Source organism: Mytilus trossulus, chromosome 1 (genome assembly GCF_036588685.1).
Source record: "Mytilus trossulus isolate FHL-02 chromosome 1, PNRI_Mtr1.1.1.hap1, whole genome shotgun sequence".
Classification (NCBI taxonomy): domain Eukaryota; kingdom Metazoa; phylum Mollusca; class Bivalvia; order Mytilida; family Mytilidae; genus Mytilus; species Mytilus trossulus.
The window spans coordinates 92173030-92196270 of NC_086373.1; the positions used below are offsets into that span (position 1 = coordinate 92173030).

At 32.1% G+C, this 23241-nt stretch overlaps 1 protein-coding gene across 2 annotated transcripts in view; it reads right to left on the minus strand.

Moving 5' to 3' along the window:
* Window positions 1-1917: 1917 nt before the first annotated feature.
* LOC134690717 (NCK-interacting protein with SH3 domain-like) overlaps window positions 1918-23241 on the minus strand; it is a 36804-nt gene continuing 15480 nt past the window's right edge. Inside the window, exons 3-11 of one of the 2 annotated variants that reach the window (XM_063550755.1) lie at window positions 22785-22903; window positions 17133-17668; window positions 16377-16538; window positions 15363-15449; window positions 9526-9664; window positions 9033-9113; window positions 8252-8473; window positions 5471-5643; window positions 1918-4840 (exon numbers count right to left, since the gene is read on the minus strand). In XM_063550755.1, the coding sequence (XP_063406825.1) occupies window positions 4658-4840; window positions 5471-5643; window positions 8252-8473; window positions 9033-9113; window positions 9526-9664; window positions 15363-15449; window positions 16377-16538; window positions 17133-17668; window positions 22785-22903 (1702 nt within the window). In that variant the 3' untranslated portion in view covers window positions 1918-4657. Of the gene's footprint in view, window positions 4841-5470; window positions 5644-8251; window positions 8474-9032; window positions 9114-9525; window positions 9665-15362; window positions 15450-16376; window positions 16539-17132; window positions 17852-22784; window positions 22904-23241 lie in introns of both variants that reach the window. The other variant, XM_063550746.1, reaches the window with a different exon arrangement.

The following is a 23241-nucleotide window of genomic DNA, read 5'->3' on the forward strand; positions in this document are numbered from 1 at the left end:
TGACATAAATGTTCCTTATGAGGCGTTGATGAAGCATTGCTTCTTTGATGCTGATTTCAAGATGGTCACCATAGCTCTAATTCCTTTAACAGATTTTGCTATACTTTTTGGACCTTTTGGATTATAGCTCTTTATCTTTTATATAAGCTTTGGATTTCAAATATTTTGGCCACGAGCATCACTGAAGAGACCTGTATTGTCGAAATGTGCATCTGGTGCAAGAAAATTGGTACTGTTAATTTTATTACTACCACTGGGTCAATGCCTCTGCTGATGGACTATTAGTCCCCGAGGGTATCACCAGCCTAGTATCCAGAACTTCAGTACTGGCATGAAAATTCAGATTTTTTGTGTTATTAAAATTTGCTGTTACAAAATATTAGAAATTATTATAAATTAAGGAATGTATCTCCCTCTTGCAAAGCTCTGATTCCTTTCATGGATTTGGCTATACTTTTTGGACCTTTTGGATTATAGTTTTTTATCTTTTATATAAGCTTTGGATTTCAAATAGTTTGGCCACGAGTATCACTGAAGAGACATGTATTGTCCAAATGCGCATCTGATGCAAGAAATTTGGTACCGTTAATTTTATTATCACCAGGATTTTTTATTAAGTTACGGGGCCAATATTAAACCAAATTTATCCTCAATCATTATTATGGTAATAGTTTTATTTTAAGCTATTTTTACATGATTTCAAAAACCAGAGAAAAATCAGGTGAGTGACACTGGCTCTTGAGAGCCTTGAGTTGGTAATTTTTTATGGTCGAACCACTTGGTGAAAAGTCATTATGGTTTACTCTTGTCTATCTGTACATTCTGAAATTGGTTTCTGTTTTATTACTTTAGTTTGCCGTACAGCCTTCAAGAATGAGCAAAGCCCATACCGCATAGTCAGCTATAAAAGGACCCGATAAGACAGTGTAAAACAATTCAAACGAGAAAACTAACGGCCTTATTTATGAAAAAAAAATGAATAAAAAACAAATATGTAACACATAAACAAACAACAACCACTGAATTACAGGCTCCTGACTAAGTTCCAACTAATTGGTGTTACTTTCACCACCACCATTACTATTTGTTTATGAACCTTGGGAGCACATGAACTCAGGAAAATTGCTAATGAAAACATGATCTATGGTCGGTTTGTTGTCTCTTTAACACATTTCCCATTTCCCATTCTCAATTTTATACAGAAATATATGTTGTTAGTTTTAAAGAAAGAAATGTGTATGCAATGATTGTTAGACATGTAGTTAGACAGGGTTTATCTGACCTTGACTTTATTTTTAAAGTTCATAATTTTGTGATTGGGTCAGTTTCTCTGATACTATTAGTAGTATGTCAATTATATTTGTTGTAAGTATTCAGAACTACATTACAGTGTATGTAGATTTAGCATAGAATATTCTTACAATTCTTTTCCGATGATTGTCTTGTCCTTAGACATTTCACCCTACCAGGACACATTATTCTTTCCCTGGTCTGACCTGTCTTTGCTCTAATTCGATAATGGCACTTGCTAAACAGAGAATCATTAAAGTCATTGGTTTGACAAGGCCGGAGTTGGAATCCAAATCATACCACAATCACAAGGAGCACCCTATCACTAGATTACCTAGGTGTAGAACACTAAACAAAAAGGCCAAAAGACAAAAAATGTCATGGAGCTATTGCAAGAATTCATTCAGGTGTCGAGATCCTTTAATGTGTAGAGATCATTTAGGGCATAGAGATCCTTTAGTAAGTATTGATCATGTCACCTTCGACATAGGGCATCAGATTTGTCATCATCAATCAAACCAGGTTTTAAGACACAATCTTATCTTCAGGACATGTGAGAAGACTGATTTGGACGAGATTCTTTTTTTTAGGAGTTTCACTGACTATGTTCCAAAAATTATTTCAAACAACAAAAATTTTTATTCAAATAAAGGTGATAGCTTCCTTTTGTCTTGATATACATATTCTGGTTACTTAAAAATACTTATTACATGTATTGCATTATACACAATAATATAGTTAAATGATGGAATGTAAAATATAATATCTAAGTACTAGGTATAGCTAATTTCCATAAAGGAACAGCCTTGTATTTGGCACATGATAATAGAGGTTTGATAAACACTTCAAATTTGCTCATACTAGGATGAAATCCATAAAAATTGAGAAATTTAAATGAATATTAGACAACCTTAGTAAAGTCAATATACCCTAATAACATCTCAACACTTTTATGAACATACAATTATTCATTCATGATAACATAAGCAACAGCAAAATAACAAAAAACATTAATAAAGAATTTCATCTTATAACTATTTACATCTTTCAACCAAATATATAAGTATGTTAGTTTAGTGCTCTTGATAAATACACTTAACTAGAGGCTCTCAAGAGCCTGTATCGCTCACCTGACTCTGAATTGGGTTTTGGAAATCATAAAAAAAAGAAAAATTTTGGCTGCAAATTAACAACACTTGGCCAGCACCTGATTAGGAAAGAAGCATTCGTGCTATGTTTGGTTTCATTTAATTCAGTTGTTCTCTAGAAAAAGACTTTTGTAAGCATTTCCCATAAAGTTCTATGTTATTGTTTTTCTGTTTGTCTTTCTCATTTTTAGCCATGGCGTTGTCAGTTTGTTTTAAATTTATGAGTTTGACTGTCCCTTTGGTATCATTCGTCCCTCTTTTAAACTAAGCCTCACTGGCAGCCATCTTGGATGATGGATCACCTACAAAGTAACAACACTTGGTCAGCACCTCATAAGGAACATTCATACTATGTTGGGTTTCATTCCTTTCAGTGGTTCTCTAAAAGAAGTCAGTTGTATGTATTTCCCATAGGGTCCTATGTTAAACTAAGTCCCCTGCTGGTGGCCATCTTGGATGTTGGATCAGCTACAAAGTAACAACACTTGGTCAGCATCTCATCAGAAACATTCATGCTAAGTTTGATTTCATTCCAAAAGAAGACATTTATATGTATTTCCCATTGGGTCTTATGGTATACTGAGTCCCCAGCTGGTCGCCATCTTGGATGATGGATCGGCTAGAAAGTAACAAAACTTGGTCAGCACCTCATAAGGAACATTCATGCCATGTTTGGTTTCATTCCATTCAGTGGTTCTCTAGAAGAAGTTCAAAATGAAATAGGTATACACCGACGACTGATGCCAAGTGATGAGAAAAGCTCACTTGGCCCTTCGGGTCAGGTGAGCTAAAAATGATACAGAGCAAACAAAATATACTTATTTGATCATGGTTTCCTGCTCTGGTTACTCATCAAATGTGAAATTAATTTGTGCTGACCAGCTATTTTTAGTTGTGCAAGAGATCAAATGTAATTTGTAAAAAAATTAGGACCAATATGGATTTGTTGGCCCTATAGAGGAGGTATGATCCCAAATAATTCTCACAATTCTCCAATATTATTATTATGGTCATCCATGTGATGTTGGTATATTTTGCAAATATAATATGAGGCTTATTTTATATTGCTTCAGTTAAAATTCCATACAGTAAACATTAGAAGTTCTTCACTACAGATGACCTGGACATACAGAACAGCAAAATTTGACATTTATCCCCAATTTTTGTAGGAGAAGCTAAAATGCCAGGCTAAAACTCAACATTAACAAGCTGCAGACCAAATATAAAACAATTTCCTTCCATAGAAACCAAGTAATGTTTGACAAATATAAAACCAATTCCCCTTTAATGAAGCCAAGAAAACTATGATAAAAATTGCCTACACTAAATTTTTCAGACAGAGTTGAGCAGTTACTAGACATGCTTTAACTATGGTCAGACACAGGTAAAGATCAGTTAGAGTTAAGATATGTTTTTGCAAAAACAATTTAATGGGATGAAGCATTTATTCTTCATATACTGGAACATTAAGGTCATGAGTATTATTATAACAATATGACAACTCTGAAAATATAATCTAACAAAAACATAATAAAATATACACTCAAAAATAACATCTTCAATTTCAAAATTCAATACTGTATACAGCTAATGACAAAAATAAAGAATTGAACAATATGTGGGTATTACATGTAATAATTTCACTTGAGCATACCATTTATCCTTCCCAAGTAAAAAGCAAATTTACAAACATTTATTCATAATTATAAATAGGGAATTCAAAAGGCTTTCTTTTCTATGCAATTATAACAATCCACTCCTTGTCAAAAGTACACAAATAAGCATTATGCAGTTGATTTGGTTAGACAATTATTTTGGAATGTTCATTGTTATCATAATTTAATGTTGGAGAACAGCAGTCAAAAGAAATTTGATTGCATTGGCCAATGATCCGTAGTAGAGCCAGTAGGAATACAATGATACTTTATAATTATAAAATGTACAAATTTTAGTGGAATTAAATCAATTCTAGAAATATAGCAGAACTTATTAAATTTTCACCAATATGTTTAAATATAACTTTAAACATTTTACGTACTACTATAGTGAGCTTGAATATTCAGGGACATCCTCTACAGACACACTGCACACTGCCATAAAACATATTTTGATTTAACCAATAGGACAACAAAATATAGAATACTGTAAGACAACCGTAATGTTGGGTTTAACATGAGTTTAATGAGAATTATTTATGTCTTTCCTAGAAATAAATAAAATCATGTAAAGTCCTGTATTTGGTCCAGAATATCTCCCACTATATTTTTATCTTCAACTTGACTAGATTCTTCATGTAGAATGTTGTGTAGACACCTACAGAATTCTGATTCTCTATGTCTGTACTCTAAATAGTCAGAATTATCTACAAACAGATTGGCTAATATCAGGTTGTTTGTCCTTACCTGAAAATAGAAAAATATATATCATAATGCAAATGAACAACAAGAGATTGCAGTAACAGCTAAAATACTCAATCTGCTGCCATTATCTAAGAACTGTTACACCCTGAAAAGCATTGAGTAGAAATAAGACAAAACAAGAATGTGTCCCCAGTACACAATTGCCCCACTCGCACTATCATGTTCTATGTTCAGTGGGCCGCGAAATTGGTGTATAAACTCTAATTTGGCATTAAATTAGAAAGATCATATCATAGGGAACATGTGTACTAAGTTTCAAGTTGATTAGACTTCAACTTCATTAAAAACTACCTTGAACAAAAACTTTAACCTGAAGTGGGACAGACAATGGAACAATCAAACAGATGGACGAACGAATGAACTAACGAACAAACACACTGACCAGAAAACGTAATGCCCCTCTACTATCATAGTAGGCATAAAAAATTATCTGTTACTCACCAGAATTTTTTTATCAATAAAACAAATTCTATGTCTGAGTGAAATAAATGGTTATGTGTCTATGGAACATAGATGAACTCCCTATTTGCATACAATGTTATAAAGAGATATAACTCAAGAATGGTAAAAGAGACATTACCCAACCATCACACCTGATTAAGATTGACTTACTTCATCACCAGGTTGTAAGTCTGTCAACATTCTAATAATCATATCTACTAATACTTTAGCATCATTAGTATACAGTAGACTTCCTGTAGATTTATCTCTGTATAAATCTGTCACAAACTTCGTCACAGAATTCTGCTGACATGGCTGAAACTCAAACATCTTCACTGGATCATCTGGAAAACAAAACAAGACCATGAATCAGTTTTATATTTTGTCAAAATGTGCATTACTGGTATTAAGAGACATCTGAATAAAATAACAAGAGTGCACACACTGAAATGTCTCGCCTTCTTTACTAATCATTGATATTATGTTGATACTCTTAAATATAAAGCTTTATTCAAGTTATTACGACTGTCAAATAAACTTAACATTAACCAAGAAAACTAAACATTGATCATTGAACCATGAAAAGGAGGTCAAGGTCAGATGAACCATGCCAGGCAGACATTGTACAGCTAACAATGCTTACGTACAACAAATATAGTTGACCTATTGCTTATATTTTAAGAAAAATAGACCAAAACACAAAAACTTAACACTGAGCAATGAACCGTGAAAACCAGGTCAAGGTCAAATAAAACCTGCATGACTGACATATAGATCATAAAATACTTCCATACACCAAATATAGTTGACCTATGACATATAGTATTAGATAAAAAGACCAAAACTCAAAAACTGAATTGTGACCACTGAACCATGAAAATGAGGTCAAGGCCAGATGACATCTGCCTGCTAAACATGTACACCTTACAATCATTCAATACAACAAATATAGTAAACCTATTGCATAATGTATGAGAAAAACAGACCAAAACACAAAAACTTAACTATAACCACTGAACCATGAAAATGAGGTCAAGGTGAGATGACACCTGCCAGTTGGACATGTACACCTTAAATTCCTTCCATACACCAAATATGCTAGACCCATTGCTTACAGTATCTGAGATACGGACTTGACCACCAAAACTTAACCTTGTTCACTGATCCATGAATGAGGTTGAGGTCAAGTGAAAACTGTCTGACAGGCATGAGGACCCTGCAAGGTACACACATACCAAATATAGTTATCCTATTACTTATAGTAAGAGAGAATTCAACCTTACAAAAAATCTAAATTATTTTTTCAAGTGGTCAATGAACCATGAAAATGAGGTCAAGGACAATGGACATGTGACTGACGGAAACTTCGTAACATGAGGCATCTATATACAAAATATGAAGCAACCAGGTATTCCACCTTCTAAAATATATAGCTTTTAAGGAGTGAGCTAACCCCCCCCCCCCCCCCTGCCGGATCACTATCCCTATGTCGAGCTTTCTGTTGCAGGCTCGACAAAAACCATAAGATTATTTATATGTATGAATAGCCAAGGTTTTGTGTATGTATCAATTTGACAGCAATGCAACAAAACTAAAAGACATCTTGAAGTCAGCATTTGGTCTTCTACAGTAAACAAATGTCTATACAACAAAATTAGTAAAACGTTTAGATTAGAACTATGTTTCTTAACCATGAAAGTTGCTGTCAGCATAAATTTTTAAATGTCAACAGCCAAAAAAATTAGCATCTATCAAAAAGTTACAGAAATATGAAAAGAAAATTATCAATTTTGCTCAGAGTGATTGCTATCCCTTGATATCATAGAGTTTTAAAAATGTCTCTTTTTCATTATGTACCCTTTGAGTGAGATCTGATAAAACCAGTTTCCTAAAACTTGTGACACATTGACAATCAAGATTTATATGACAAATAAGGTAAATATATCAACAACCCAGTTAAGGTGGTATGGGAGTCTAAAATAAAAATGATAGAATTTGTTCATACTTTGTCAAAATGTAGTATCTATTGATACATGTTCAAAAATATTATAAAAATGATAGGTCACCGTGCATTTTCTCAAGCTACAGGTTGTGACAAAATGACAAATTTTGTATGGGTTATACAGAAAAAAACAACATTTTGTGAATAGAAACTAAACAAAATGATAGAATTGTAAAATAAATTAGGAAAAGATTGCTTTCATACAATGCTTTTAGAATATCAAAAGAAAAGATAGGGTCACCGTACGTTTTTTTCCGGCTTAAATACAAAATAGGAAAATTTCATGAAGAGTCCTTCAGAAAATGCACTGTTTTAGAGTTGCCTCCCCTTAAATTGCAAATTTGAAAATATTAAAAAAACAACCAAAAATAATCTACACTTGTAAAAATATTTATATTAATAAGTTATATTCTTATAAATTGGTTCTTTTAAATGAAAATTCACATTAAAAATCTGCATTCCTGCATCAAATTTTGCTAACTTGATAGAAAATATGGACCTTAGATTCTCTGTTTTTTACAATCCAAGATGGCGAAAGACACCCATACCACCTTAAACATTAGAATTATGAATAAAATCATCTGAAATTATTTAATGCAAACAATAATTTTATTTTATAAACTCAGGTAATCTAGTAATTTTATATTTAGTGACTTTGAATTTAAAGTCAATCTTTGTTTCAAAGAAAAATATTTTTTCAAATTTACATGAATTAAACAGGAAAATCTACTTTTTGGATAAGTGATTGCTATATTGAAGAATTTACAACTGTTCCATATTAGTGTGATGTATGAATGACAGGATATTAAATATGTACAAGATTCTCATGCCATAGTCTTCCTTCCATCGGAAATTTTATTTTTAAAATTAATGTAAAAACAATTTCTTTCCAAAATGTGAGTCATAGAATATTTTATTCAACTAGGGAATCTATTTTTCACATGAATTACCTCCCCTGTTAAAAAGAAGCAGTAATTTTTCTGTAAATGTTTTAACTGTGCCTTTATCTGCCAGAACCTCCATGACAGGATTAGTAGTATAATCAGTGTAGTGTAGATTTAATGCCAGAAGTACAACAATCAGCTGATCTGAGGCCTCATCCTCAAACTGTGGACTGGGTGGCTTCTCTATCAACTCAAATATAAAACCAATAAACCTTTTGGTAATGTGATCTAAAAAAATAATTGTTAATCTTTTACTGAAAAGCCAACAACAAATTCAAACAAACATAAAAAAATACAAAAACATTAAATAAAAATGTTTTTGTGATCTAGGAAAAGAAATATAAAAAGCAAAGAATTTAAAGAGCCCTATCAAATGGACATTTATTTCTATGCTAAACACCCCATTTATGTAAAGCTGATTTATAACTTATAGAATCTAAAGATTATGAACTTATTACAAAAATAATCATTGATGAACATCATAATCGATTTGTGTTAACAGGATAGGAACATGATAATGTGTTATGAATATGAACCCTAATTTGAACCAGACACACTGAGCTGTTTTTTTTAACAATAAACATTTTAGTTTACAAGGTAACAGTCTGCAAGCTGGCCAGTCTTTATTGCTGCATATTAAGGGGATCAGTAGCAAATGCCATTTTCCAAGTAATTGTTCTAGTGAATTTTACAAAAAACTTCTAGCAACTTTAATATGTTCTTCACATTTTCACAATTGAACAAGACAATTATTTTTTAAAACGTTATAATCATATCTTATACTAACCAGACAGACTAGTAGGCAATGGCTCTCCTGTTGACAGGATCATAGACAACACAATAGCTACATAACATAGTAATGGTAGATCTGAAACAGAGAGAAACATTACACATTAGAATTACATATATGCATTAAACAAACAGGAATTTTACATAGACTGGCAAAATACCGTGTCTTATCCAAGTTTTGTCAAAAGCAAGTTTGACTTTAGTATTTCTACTAATGACATCAACATAGATTAAGAAGGTATTTCTTATAAACATTAAATAACCATAGTATCTAGTATCAGAAAAATAAATGGAATATGCAATTTAACAAAAAATAATCATAGGGGTATCTCAACTTCATTTAATACCAATGGAGAGCATATTAGGGTAACGCTACCATGTTTTTTAAATACAGAGTTGAACGTTTGTAAATAACATCCTTCTAAATATTGGTAGGTAAATCTATCATTACATAAACAATAACTTTTTAAAACACCAAAGAGTTAACTTACTATCATACTTATTCTGTATTTCACTAACCAGTTCTAAAGGTAGTATAGAATACAACAGATTAGACACAATAGAGGCCTCCAAACTACACATGGCACCAAAACATTTCAGCAAGGTCATTCTAAGACTGACCCGTGTTTCCTGAAAGGTTTAAACAAAAACATATTATCTAATTTGTACATGAAGATGTTTATTGAGTTAACAAATGAAGAAAGGACTCATATAAAATTTTGTAGGCCTACAGACTATCAATAACACTAAGTATTGAAGTTAGATCTTTGAATGTTGTCTTCATCTGTACTTGCATCAATTTAAAACCTAACTTAATATATATTGCTATCCAAGTTTTTACACTTATGTGCCTTAATCCTGTCAATATTCTGGTTGACATTGGACATGCTTTTCTCGTGGTGTTTAGGATGTCTTCACAAGATCAGATGGAGTTTTGGTGTACTGATTATCTAATCAATTCATGGTTTATTTATTAGTTAAAATTAAAATTTGAAGTTGCTTTCAATAACTGTGAGTACTCTTAGATCAGTGCTTTGTGTCTATAGTCTTTTACTTAGTTTTTTGTTGTTGTTTAGTACCAATCTGATGAGTCAAGCCCTTTCCAACTAATTTAAACAGTTTGTTCTTTTGTTATGTTGTTACATCACTGTCCAAAAGAAATGGTAGGGTTGAGTGCTTATAAACTTATTTAATCTTCCAAATTCTTTATGTGTGTGTCGCCAGGAGCCTAAAATCAAGTGGTTGTCTTTTATTGTTGTCTTAAATTATTGGGTTTTTTTTCACGTTTATTGCAGTATAAATCAGGCCATCAGTGTTTTCTTTTGAATTGTATGACATTTTCTCATCCTAGTTCCTATTATATCTTACAGTATAGTATGCAATTAGAATTTTGTGAAGGTTTAATAGGGACCTCTAATTGTTAACATATTTCTTCTGTGAAGAGTAATGACATTGGCAATCATACCACATCTTGTTATTTCTTAAGGCGAAGTGTACGTAATTGCACGCCCCTAGCGGAATACGGGATTAATAACGTTCGACGTTAGTTACGCAAGTTATCTCCCTTACTCCAAGAAAGGACACACGAAAGAGAAAATATTTCGTGCGGTCTATCATAAATCCAACAAGCACGCCCATGCGGTCTTAAAAAAACTTATCATGAGAAATTATCTGAATAACTCCATTTAGAAATCAAAGCATTCTATTGTTTCGTGCAGCCTGACTTTAATACTGGTTGATTTTTTTTTGTTTCAGACGCATGGGACATGAAATGCATTTCGTGTAAAAACTTATGATATCAACAGATTGTAAAAACGCCTCACAACAGAATTATCAATAAATAAACATGTGACGATTCCACTTCTATTATTAATTATTTAATTTTTAAAATTATACCTGAATTGACCCAACAATATCGTTTTAAAAGCCGTAGTTTAAAATTGAACAAAAACACACAGTACTCAACATACAGTTTTAGATTGCCGTACAATTAATGAATGACATGTGAAATTAATTATTAGATTAAAAAAACGTTGACATGTTCGCATTTTGTGCTAATGAAAATTTTAGGACATGTTTTATATCAATTTAGAAAATAAGACGATACCAAGAGAATATAATTTGACGACTAGTCTAGGGCAACACTTACAAGTCGGAAGAACAAAGTCGAAAGTTAACAAATTAGGCCCAAAAAATATACTCATAGTAAACTAAAAAGTGATCACTCTAAACATTTATCTTAGAATAAGTAAAAACTATGTCATTCAACTTCCAGTTTTCAACTTTTTATACATGTGCAGAAAATAAACAGGTGTCTTCTATTCCGTCCGAAATTTATTGGAAAACTGAATCTAAATTAAGAACCAAATTGAAATTGAAAGTACAAATACACATGATTCATGTATGATAAGAAGTTTCTTCTTTTTCAAATTCCAATTTCGAGGAGATAGCAAAATTTGTTTTCTTTTAATGTGCCTGTGTGCACCATTTCAAATTAGAGAACAAAATGTAATTTTGACTAAGTAACGTGTTATTCAATTCTAATAGGTCTCAATTCAAGATTATAAATAAGAAGAAAATATCATTACGGTTAAAGAAAAGAGGCCAGGAAAGTTTTGTGGCACTTGTAACTGTAATTTAATGTTTAGTGGAATGAGAGGTGAAATAAGTTCAGACTTTTTATACATTTCGATAGCATTTTAAGATGGTTTTTTTTAATTTAACGGAAGTCTACTGCAAGGAATGCATATAAACGACTCAATGAATGATTATCCAGGAAGATCTCGCACTCAGTCAGCTCTATGCTTTCACTTAGTTCATGATAATAGATTATAATACAAGAATTGAAAAACCTGTGGTGTACTAGAAGGGGCGGATCCAGCCATTCAAAAAGGGGGGCCCCAACTCCGGACAAAAGGGGGGGGTTCCAACTATATGTCCTCATTCAAATGCATTGATCGGCCCAAAAAGGGGGGTCCAACTCCCGTAAGGATCTGCCAATTACTTGTTCAATAATGTAGGAACTTGGAGTTTCATATCATTTACATTCAACATTTTTTTTATAGGATATTACTTTTCTTATTATCAACATTGACCCCCCGCCCCCCCTCCCCCAAAACAAATGTATCCGATAAAAATCGTTGAATATAAATCATTTCAAACTCCAAAGATTTGTATTATTGGACTAATAGTTTACTGGTTGTTACTCACTTTGGTTCAAGTCTTTTACTTCACAACATGGTATTTGTTTTTCGTAACTATTTTTTCATGAATAAGGATGTTGATTTTCTCGTTGGAATTTTTTTGCATTTTTCATATCGGGGTTTTTGTGGCCTACACATTATGTTTTTGTCCCTTCAATTGTTGAAAAGAGTTTGGTTGTTAATAGCTATTGCTTACATCAACTTCATTTAACCAGTGGCGGGTAGTTGACTCATTGGATGTCATACCACATCTCCTTATTGTTTTATAGGAAAGCCGTGCATTTGCATTATGCAGAAGCTATATTCGTACGGCACTTAGCTAGGTAAACCCGTGTAGCAATACAGTATGAATAATCTCCGTGCATTACACTGAGTACATTCGTTAACATTTTATTAGGTAAATTTTTAAAGCATCGAACATGATAATTCTCATAAGGTCACATTCTTATATAATAAATTTTACACCAGTTAATTTAAAGCGTTACTCTATATTTATCGCTATTTAAAGCATTCCCCTACACAAATTTTATTTCATAACACTGCATGTGTATGTTACGGTCGTTATTGCACTGACTAGGTACGTCGATCTCAAAAGAATCACATAAGGTGTAAGGTTTTCATTTTGAATATACATGTATGAAATATCTGCGACTGGTAGTTATACCAAATACTCCGATCTTTTCTATTTTTTTTAAAATGTATATATAAGCGAGTCCTTCTTTTTAACCTCATTGCGGTCTAAAAAATTCTGAAGATAAAATGATATGAAGCGCTTTTCTGGATTAACCTAAATAAGGGACACTATAGGCAGAACATTTTAAACCCACGGATGTATAAGAACTAAAATAGTTGAAGAACCATAGTATGCATTATGCTTATTGTTTAAATCCGTGTTACCCCAAGGGTGACTGGGGAAACGAAATATGGTCGCTTGGTCTTCTCCCGACCGGCAGTAAAACATTTGCCGAAGAGGAGCGTCCGTTTGGCTGTGCAGGATTTATTAAGCTCGCAGTCAAGTCCTGTCAGAATGGGAACGCTAAATCCGATGCCTCGTGTTAAGAGAGTGTCACACTCTATGACCGTTAAAAACCATTGCAACAACTATAATTAAAGAGTTGAATATGTGAACTGTTGCACGCGGCAGAATTTCTGTCCCTATTCAATATACATGTACTCTCATTTTCTAGTGGCACTCCAAATTTTCAAGACCATCATCCCGGATGGCCTCTGTTATGAACAAAACTTCCTATTGTATTTATTATTAACTTGTTCTCGTCCTGAACATGATGGTATGATACTTAACCCCTAACGGGAAGGATTGTGCCTGATGTTCATATGATGAAATCATAATCTTTCAGTCAGTTTAATTGAAGTCTGGAGCTGGCATGTCAGTTAACTGCTAGTAGTCTGTTGTTATTTGTGTATTATTGTCATTTTGTTTATTTTCTTTGGTTACATCTTCTGACATCAGACTCGGACTTCTCTTGAACTGAATTTTAATGTGCGTATTGTTATGCTTTTACTTTTCTACGTTGGTTAGAGGTATAGGGGAGGGTTGAGATCTCACAAACATGTTTAACCCCGCCGCATTTTTGCGCCTGTCCCAAGTCAGGAGCCTCTGGCCTTTGTTAGTCTTGTATTATTTTAATTTTAGTTTCTTGTGTACAATTTGGAAATTAGTATGGCGTTCATTATCACTGAACTAGTATATATTTGTCTAGGGGCCAGCTGAAGGACGCCTTCAGGTGCGGGAATTTCTCGCTACATTGAAGACCTGTTGGTGACCTTCTGCTGTTGTTTTTTTATTTGGTCGGGTTGTTGTCTCTTTGACACATTCCCCATTTCCATTCTCAATTTTATGACATATTTGCCACTGGACGTTAAGCAACCAACAATCAATCAACCAATTTAAATCCTTAAATGTGGATTTTTAACAAATAATGCATGAAACAAACAAATATTTTCTTATGTTACTGAAACTTCATTCAGCAAACATTACATAATTCTTTGTCATTTAGTTAAAGAAAAGGGAAAGTGATCGAGATTGGAAATTTTGTAAAATAAAATATGTTTTGACAGAGATGCGTCTTTAGCATGTGTGTAAACATGACTAATGAAATAGGTTTATGATGTAGACTATATTGTGTGCAAATCCTCAGATTAACAACATGCAGAAATGACGAACATGAAAATATGCAGAAAATACTTTAGGTCTACTTTTTTAAATACAAACATACAGAAGTAAGATTGAAAACGAGGTGAATACCCGATTTTAGTTAATAAAGCCGATCAATTCATTCTGACAACACTGTGTTAACTGGGTCCAATTCAAACTCGATATTTGATTCATAAAAGAATTAAACAATTCATGCCAGCATTGAAAAAGGTTCGGAAATCACTCTATTATAGAAAAGATGAAATTAGAGTCTACGTCAAATTTCTTTCATTTGCGGTAAATTAATTTACAAACTTGCATTTTCTTTTCCGACAGAAATATTCTTTAAAATTAGTTAGTTTATTCCCTTATCAAATTATCGCGTAAGATCATTTGTAATACATAGGAAAATGGGTAATACACACGAACGCCATTGCTACGGCATTGTACGGTATAATAGAGTTTCGACGTAGAAGTTGTGGCGACGTTACTGCAGACAATGACGTCGCCAGATAATTTCAATGTTCCGGCCAAAACCTAAACTTCAACAGAGAGTAGTGTAAAAAGTAATACGGTTGCTAAGGACTTTCTTTACACCGATGGATTCGTCTTTCATTTTTAAATAGTATATCAATTTTTTAAAAAAATCCATTGTCCAATAAAATAGAAAATCTTGATAATGTAAAAATATCTGCTAATTTTGATGATTTTCCCTATATATCCTTTGTAATTTTGGTGTATCGTGTAGTTAATTTCAACGGCTCATATCTCAAAAACGAAAACGGTTACCCCCTTTTTTTATTTCATTTTCTGGTGTCATTTTACAAGCAGAATTCGTATGTGAAATTTAAAAAAAATCCATTGTGAAGTTTAATTACGTACACTTCGCCTTAAGTGACAATTTCATTTTCATTGTCGGATTCACTCAGAATGACTGAAAGTTTTAAGTTATCGTTCCTTTTATACGAACCATTTGATAGTACTCCACTAGGTTATGCAAAGCCTCATATCTATTTTTAGCAATAACCTTTCTACAGACAGAAGACTTAGCTTTCTCCTGCAAAAAAAGAGATAAATCAATCAGAACTTCTTTTTAATTTTAAACCAATATATATATGTAAGCATTAACTCTTTAGTAGTAACTACAAATGTTTGACTATGGTATCATTTATAACTTGTTTACTTGTGTAAATGTGCTGCTTTACCTGTTATACTGATATTATTGAGCTAAACGTAGCTGATATTAATATGTGCTTTCCTTTCTGTAACTTTGTTTTTTCTACATCTAGTCGATTCTGTTAACATATAATTTGGCATTGCACAAGGTCATACACTTTCTCAAACTTTTTCTAAACTAAATCTGCTGGATGTGTACTGATTGATACTTTAGTTTGGGAGAACATGATTTATTTATAAGGTGTAATTGGCTTTAAAATTTGAACTAGCTTTCAGTTAAAGTGTGTATGCTTCTTTCAGTGTTAGTGTCTATTAGTATTATTTTCATTTTAGTAGTTTATGTGCTACATACTGATCTCTTGGTTTATTCCCATTGCAACTGATCTTTATAGTTTGTTCTTATTTTGTACAGTAATACCACTGTATCCAGTTAGGGGAGTGTATTGCAAACTCACAAACAGTTTTAGCCCTGACATATACTTTTGTGCCTGTACTAATACAAAAGCCTGTAACTTAGTGGTTGTCATTGGATCATGTCTATCATATTTTTTATAAATTAAGCTGTTCATTTTTCATTTGAATTGTTTCACATTTTGAATGTTGGGACCTTTTATAGCAGACTTTAAGGTATGGATTTTTCTCATTGTTGAAGGCCCAATGTTGCCTATGATTGCTATTATCCACTTTATTTGAACTCTGATGGATAGACTTCTTATTGGAAATCATACCATAAATATCTCTTTATTTTTATAGCAAAGTTAATGAGATCATTAAAAAAAAATATGCATGTACAACTTTGTGTGTTTACCAGTATAGACAACAACTCTTCTAGATATCCAGAAATAGTTTGCTGATCTGCAAACAAACTCCAGCTTCTTTGTTGTGCATCATCTTTACATTCTGTCAGCTTAGTTAATAAATCCTGTAATGTTTTACCATCATAGGAAGATTCTTCATTCTTAGATTCACCCTGAAATACATTGAAATGATATTCTCAAAATCATTAACAATTTCATTATATTTGTATAAAATTGATACATTGCTATAAGAAATCTTCTGTGAAGTTTGGTTGGTTTCACTGTTCAATGGCTGCAATTTTTACTGATTGAATAAAACTTGGCTCAAGGATAACTTGACCTTGGATTCAGTAACTGATGGGATATCATGATTGGTTTGTTTATAGACAAGGGATCAATGATGCAGTGCTTGACATATTGTTTAGACAATTATTGAAGACGTATGCTGCCCTCTTTCATCTATTGGTTATCTTGTAATTGGGTTGCTGTCTCAATGATGTATCTTCTTTTATCCATACTATTTTAGCTGTGTTTAAAAAAAATATTTCATAATAAAAATCAGTTATCAACTATATTGAAGACAAATCTTTGTCTTCCCTCAAGTCCATGGTATTGGTTTTCTCTAAGACATCACTTGATCCTTTTAAGCCTTATCCCACCTTATCATTTTACAGGGTTTAATCTTCACATATATCATTTTTCAATCAGAAACTATGCCATTCATTGACAGTTTTAGTGAGCCTGTCAAATAAATATTAAAATGTTACCTCTGAGAAGGTCATGAGTATTTTATCCATAACAGATGCCATCTGCGGTAGTCTGGCTGCCACCTGACCAAGGACAATCTCTACAGCTAGACAAGATTTAGGGTAACTCAGTCCTGTATGCTCTCTTAGCTGTTCAACCATGTCTGACGCCATTTCACCAGGAACAGTTATACTCTCAAAGTTTATCACTGATGGGGACTTTAAAAATCTACTCGGACTTTGTTGTAAATTTTTTGAAGGACTGGATGACAACTGTACTGCAGGAAGAGTTCTTTGCACTGTCGTTTCACTATCATCTCTAGATATTACAATATATGAGTTACCAGTTGGTGAGTTGACATCCTCAAATTGGTGCTCAACAAAATGAATAGGTTCCTCCTTCTGTTCAGGTCCTCCACCATATACATCAACATCACTAAATTGATGACTTTCTGTATCTATATCATCCAAATGATTTCTATTTCTGGTTCCCTGTATGTGCGATGATATGGTACCAGATGTATTGTTAGGTTTTGCTCCATTTTGTTTTGAATCCTCTGAAAGTAATGAAGAACTTGAAGAACGTGAACTCTCAAGGTCTGTCTGTATGGAAGGAGAAGTCGATGAGGACACAGTGGATGTGGATGAGGATGAGGATGATATATCTGTAGAGGAAAGCTGTGAGTTATGTGCTGGTGGTGGTGGTGCTGAACGTTTAGAGGAGGTTCTTCTTGTTGGTTCTAAAATTTGTAAAAAACAAAATGATAAAATATAGTACAAAATGTAATGCATGTGTATAACTATAAACCATCATCATAAATATGAAAATTATTAAGCTAGATTTCAGTGCTTTAAGTTTTTATTAGAACATTGGTAAAATTTAAAAGAAATTTAAATAACAAAAAGGAACATCCATTTGTTATTGTAATATTCTGGGGTTTGAAAATGAATATTTTGTTTTCTGGCCGCCTGGTATTGATAATGAACAGAAAAAATATTCTTGTTCAAAACAGGATGGACATAAACAGTTTCATAACAAATTATCAAAAGGCAGAAAATAAAATCTGGACATTTCATGGATGGTAACAGAACATTTTTTTCAAAATTTACAAAACAGTCACACTTTCACCTGAAAATTTTCTTTTCATCAAATTTCCTAACATTCTGCATGTTCTGAATCATACAAAGTTTAGTTATGTCTAAATTTAAATTTTAAAGTTTTAGACTGGGACAGGACAAGTACTGGGTATGTGCAAAAGAATAACGAGGGCCCTCATGGGGTTTTTGATTATGTGATTACTTGGCCGTTTTTTTAATGATTATTTGATTATTAAGCCAAATATTTCATGATTATTTGATTACCTAGGACTGTATTTTTAGTTTATGATTATTTGATTACTAAAGATAAGCAAATATTTAATGATTATGTGATTATATTGGCAAAAAAATGGTGATTATGTGATTACTAGGACCCCCCCCATGATGGGCCTCAATAACTTCAGGCTAGATCAACGATTAACAAAATTCTTAGTTTAACATAATAGGAGTGTTGACCTTAAGCCAAATAGGTTTAACAATATATATTTTTATTGAAAGTCCAGAAAAAAACACTTACATCATATTATTATTAAAATAATATATTTCAACAGCTGTATATTTCAAATGAAAAAGGCCCGAACTTCAAATCAAATGATCGGTCATTGGCAAAACCAATTCTTTACTGAAATCAATCATTATCTTTAAACTGTAACAAAAAGTACTTAGAAAATAAAAGTACAAATATGATTAAATATTTACAAGACCAACGTCAAAATGGACATTTGATTAATAACAAACAATATATGAAATCTTTAAATTAAAGCCGATTTCATTTAATTCAATAAGGTAAATAAGATTTAAATTAATAATGGTTTGATGATCAATTTGAATTGAAGTTTCATAATAAATTTATTTCTTTTAGTAAAAAGACAAACATTAAAAGTCAGAACTTACAAAACAGGTAGATTTTAGGTCATAAATTAAAGGAAGAAAATTTGGCATACAAATTGAAGGGCAATGGTCATGAACAAAAATCATGTCAGTCAAGAAAAGTCATATTAGATTATCTGTAGTTCTGTATAACCTTGTGATGAAGGGTGAAAGCATTCTATGTCAGTCTTATCTTGAGGCTTGTAGAATTCAAACAGTGTGCAAATCTTTAATAATGGTTTTGCTTTCTCTATACAAAACTTTAAATTTTCAAAACAAACTTACTTTATTCTCTAGCACACACAAATCAACAGCTATTATTGCTTTAGCAAACAGATAAAAAAAATGAACTGATTTAAAAGGACCTTTATCTGTCTGCCCTTTTGAAAAGGTTGCAATTTGGTCAACTATTTTGTAAAAGAGATTCGTATTGACAAGACTTTTCACCTAATAAAGTATTCAAATTTATTAAGCTATTGGTTTATAAAGGAGTTTTTGTTCACAATCTTTTTTATTGAATTTTTTCTCCTTAGTATTTACATTATTGTAATGTTTGGTTTATAAGTCGCTTTTCGTTGACAAAAAAAAAATCAAAATTAACTAATTGTCAAAATTAACTATCTAGGATTTACTTGCATGTATCCACATGAAGGGTGTCCCTTATGTAGCAGGAAATGAGTTCAGACCCTTTTTTGACGGAGTTCATGTTTCTAAAGTTATGGTTTCTGATTGGCCACCTAGTATCTTCTCCAGTTCTCCTCTTGTATAGTAACAGGTGCAGGACATTTTAGTGTAATTTTTTAAACTACTAGTGGACATTTTAGTGCCAACATAAGGGCCCATTTTAGCGCCAGAATAATCGGTTCACCTGTATTTTCGATAGCCCATTTTAGTGAAAACTTATCTGGTTGAATAATACTCAACTTACTCTAAACAAACAAATAATGGTCCAGAGTCACTCCATGCCCATTACAATGAGTAATATTATAGTTGTCAACCAGATATTTACGTTTTTCTTAATTTTTTTAATATTATGAAATTGCAAACAACAACTTATATAACAAAATTAAGAATGTGTCCCTGGTACACGGATGCCCCATCTGCACTTTCATTTTCTATGTTCAATGGACCGTGAAAATGGGGGGAAATCTCTAATTTGGTATTAAAATTAGAAAGATCATATCATAAGGAACCTGTGTACTAAGTTTCAAGTTGATTGGACTTCAACTTTATCAAAAACTTACCTCTACCAAAAACTTTAAACTGAAGCAGGACAGACAGACAAACAGACGAACAGACAAACAGACGGACAAACAGATGCACAGAGCAGAAAACATATTGTCCATAAATGGGACATAAAAATACTAAGTAAAGACGAATGTACACCACAATCTAGACAAGATAAAGAGAAAGAACAGTTCCTAATGCGATTCAACAGTATTGTACAGGGGTTATACCCATTACGTACGTTCTCTAGGATATATATTCAAGGCTAGAACAGACTCTTAACATTTGATTTGATCTTTTAGACTTAGTTCTGTATTTAATTTAGGATATAAATTCCAGACAAGAACAGATTTTACTATTTATTTGATCTTTTAGACTTCTAGTGCTGTGTTTATTTTTGCTAAAATTGGTTAAAAATCAGGCCCTTAAATGGGTTATACTTTGGCACTAAAACGTCAGATTTTTTTCGCTAAAATGATCTATCAATGCGCTTTAATGTCATCTGATGATAGTAACAGCAACCAATTTGAATTTGTCAACAAGGCTACTTAAAGAGAATCAATTCAACAGGAGTTCATTTATTAAGGTCCATAACTTGAGAACAATTCAACCATACAGGACAGAGCGATTCTTATATACCCACTGAACTTGGCACAAGGTTCATGGTGAGTTTAAAGGAATTTGAACCAAATTTTCATATACATTTTAGAATACATTTAAAAGCAGCTGTTTCAATCTTTGAAAAGTCATGATTTCTTATGGTTTATCTTCAAAGAAAAGTTCAAATTTAGTGCAAAATTAAGTTAACTAATTGCTCTTATCAGACATCTATAGAAATTAGATTTGAATATTTATAAATCTCAAGATTTATTTATAATGAAAATCAGTTAAGAAATAATCAATGTCAAAAATTTAATTTTCACAAATATGTGCTAAAAATAAAAGATAACAAATTTCTTTTAAATGTGATTTTTTCCCCCATATTATAATCAATAATCTAAATAACAGTTAATTGTTCTATTTTATTTATAGACACCTTGATTGACATGCACAGTCTATACCTGTCATGATATCAAATTTATATGTAATCAAACCTGAACTCTAAATGAACCTATTTGTTTCATGAAAGTCAATAAACTTTACACAAAAAACATAAATTTTCAACCTTTTTGAAGTACAAGGCAGAAACTAGTACTTTCTTAAATCAATTTATAAATGATATCATTCTGAAATTTTTGCACAACATATAATGTTTACTTGTCCCCTTACATCTCACATTTTCTTCAGATGCCAATTTTTTTCAACAAGATTACTTTTCAGTTTTGTTTCAAAACATTATTCATGGGTAAATAAAGACTTGAGGAAATAAGTCTCAATCTTACTTGAGGCGCTACTTTCACAACAGGCTAATAAATATCTTGAAAAACACAGAATTCTAGGAAATTATATGAATGATCATAAGACCATGAGCTACCTCTTAAGAGCAACATGTCAAATATAGATTTGAAGGCAAATTGCAGCCAATTTAAGAAGAATGCTGAACAATATAAATTAGCCTATTTGATTGATTAGTGTTTAATGCCACTTTCAGCACCACAGTGCTATCTAGAGTCAAACTGTTTATATTTGTGGAAGAAGCCAGAGTACCTGGATAAAACTATTGACCTTCGTTAGGAAAACAACCATACTAATCAATTCAGATTGTTGAGCCCACCTTCCGAGTGCAGTAGCCTATTTTCAAGGAAAGGGTAAAAACCAGTATTCAAATGTTTTATAAAATTGAACACCATGGTATTGCCATGCCATTACAATTAATTATAGTTTACAGGAAGTAAAAAAGTTCAACAAAGGTATATGATGCTTCAAATAGACTTTCAAAATTTCATTCCTTTGCCAAACCATCACAGATTGAACTATTACAAAAACTGCAATCAGATATTATCAGAAATCAACTGACTAATACATGAATTGCTCCTTTATACATTCTCATTCTTGAACTAGTTTAAATTTGCAAATTATGACTTGGATGGTGTGTTGTCTCCTTGGCACTCATACCTCATCTCCTTATATATCTAGTATCAATTATCAAGATTTAATATTTAAAAAATGAGGAACTGTGAACCAAATTCTCCCTATTAGTATTTGATGAATAGAAATTTGATGAGCAATGTGAAAACATTTCAGCAAGTATAAAATTCTCACATGAAGCACCAAAACTATTTTCAGGAAGCTCTGATTCTAAGTTCCTTAGAAAAATGTGACCTACATTTCTTAGTCCATTTGCTAATTACCAATTTGATTCTATCATTACATAGTTTAAAAACTTCCCTTTGTTAATCGTAGACTGGTTCTATACAGATAAAATTGGCTTTTGTCCATGCAAAGCATGATCAGATGAAAGTGATATATCGGTGTTTTGACAATTTTTTTAAATTACAAATAACAGAAGTAAGGGTCAAAGGTTATAGGTTTACATACCTGAGATTGATTGTTGCACTTTTTTTTCTGTGGATTCAGACTTTGTATTGTTCAATATATGTACTCTGGGTTCTGACTTTGCACTTTTCAATACATTTTCTCTATGATGAGTTAAAGACCTACAATACAATGTACATGGTAATTAAGTTAATGATAGTCAGTTCTTGTAGTTTTATGTTGTTCTATTCTGTTATTTTTCTTTGTTTATATAAGGGGAGCATTAAATCCTGTAAACCATTACCAGAACCATTTTTATCTATGCCAAAACTAAAATAAAAGCACAAATAATTGAAACTGGCATACTAGTATATAGCAAGGTATTAATTCTTAGATTTCTTTATCATTATTTTACAGGGTTAATTATTTGCATGTAAACAACATTAAGCCATTGTCAGAATAAATCAAATTTGTTTGTTATCAGTCTTAGAATAAATAATGTGAACATTACCAAAAGATA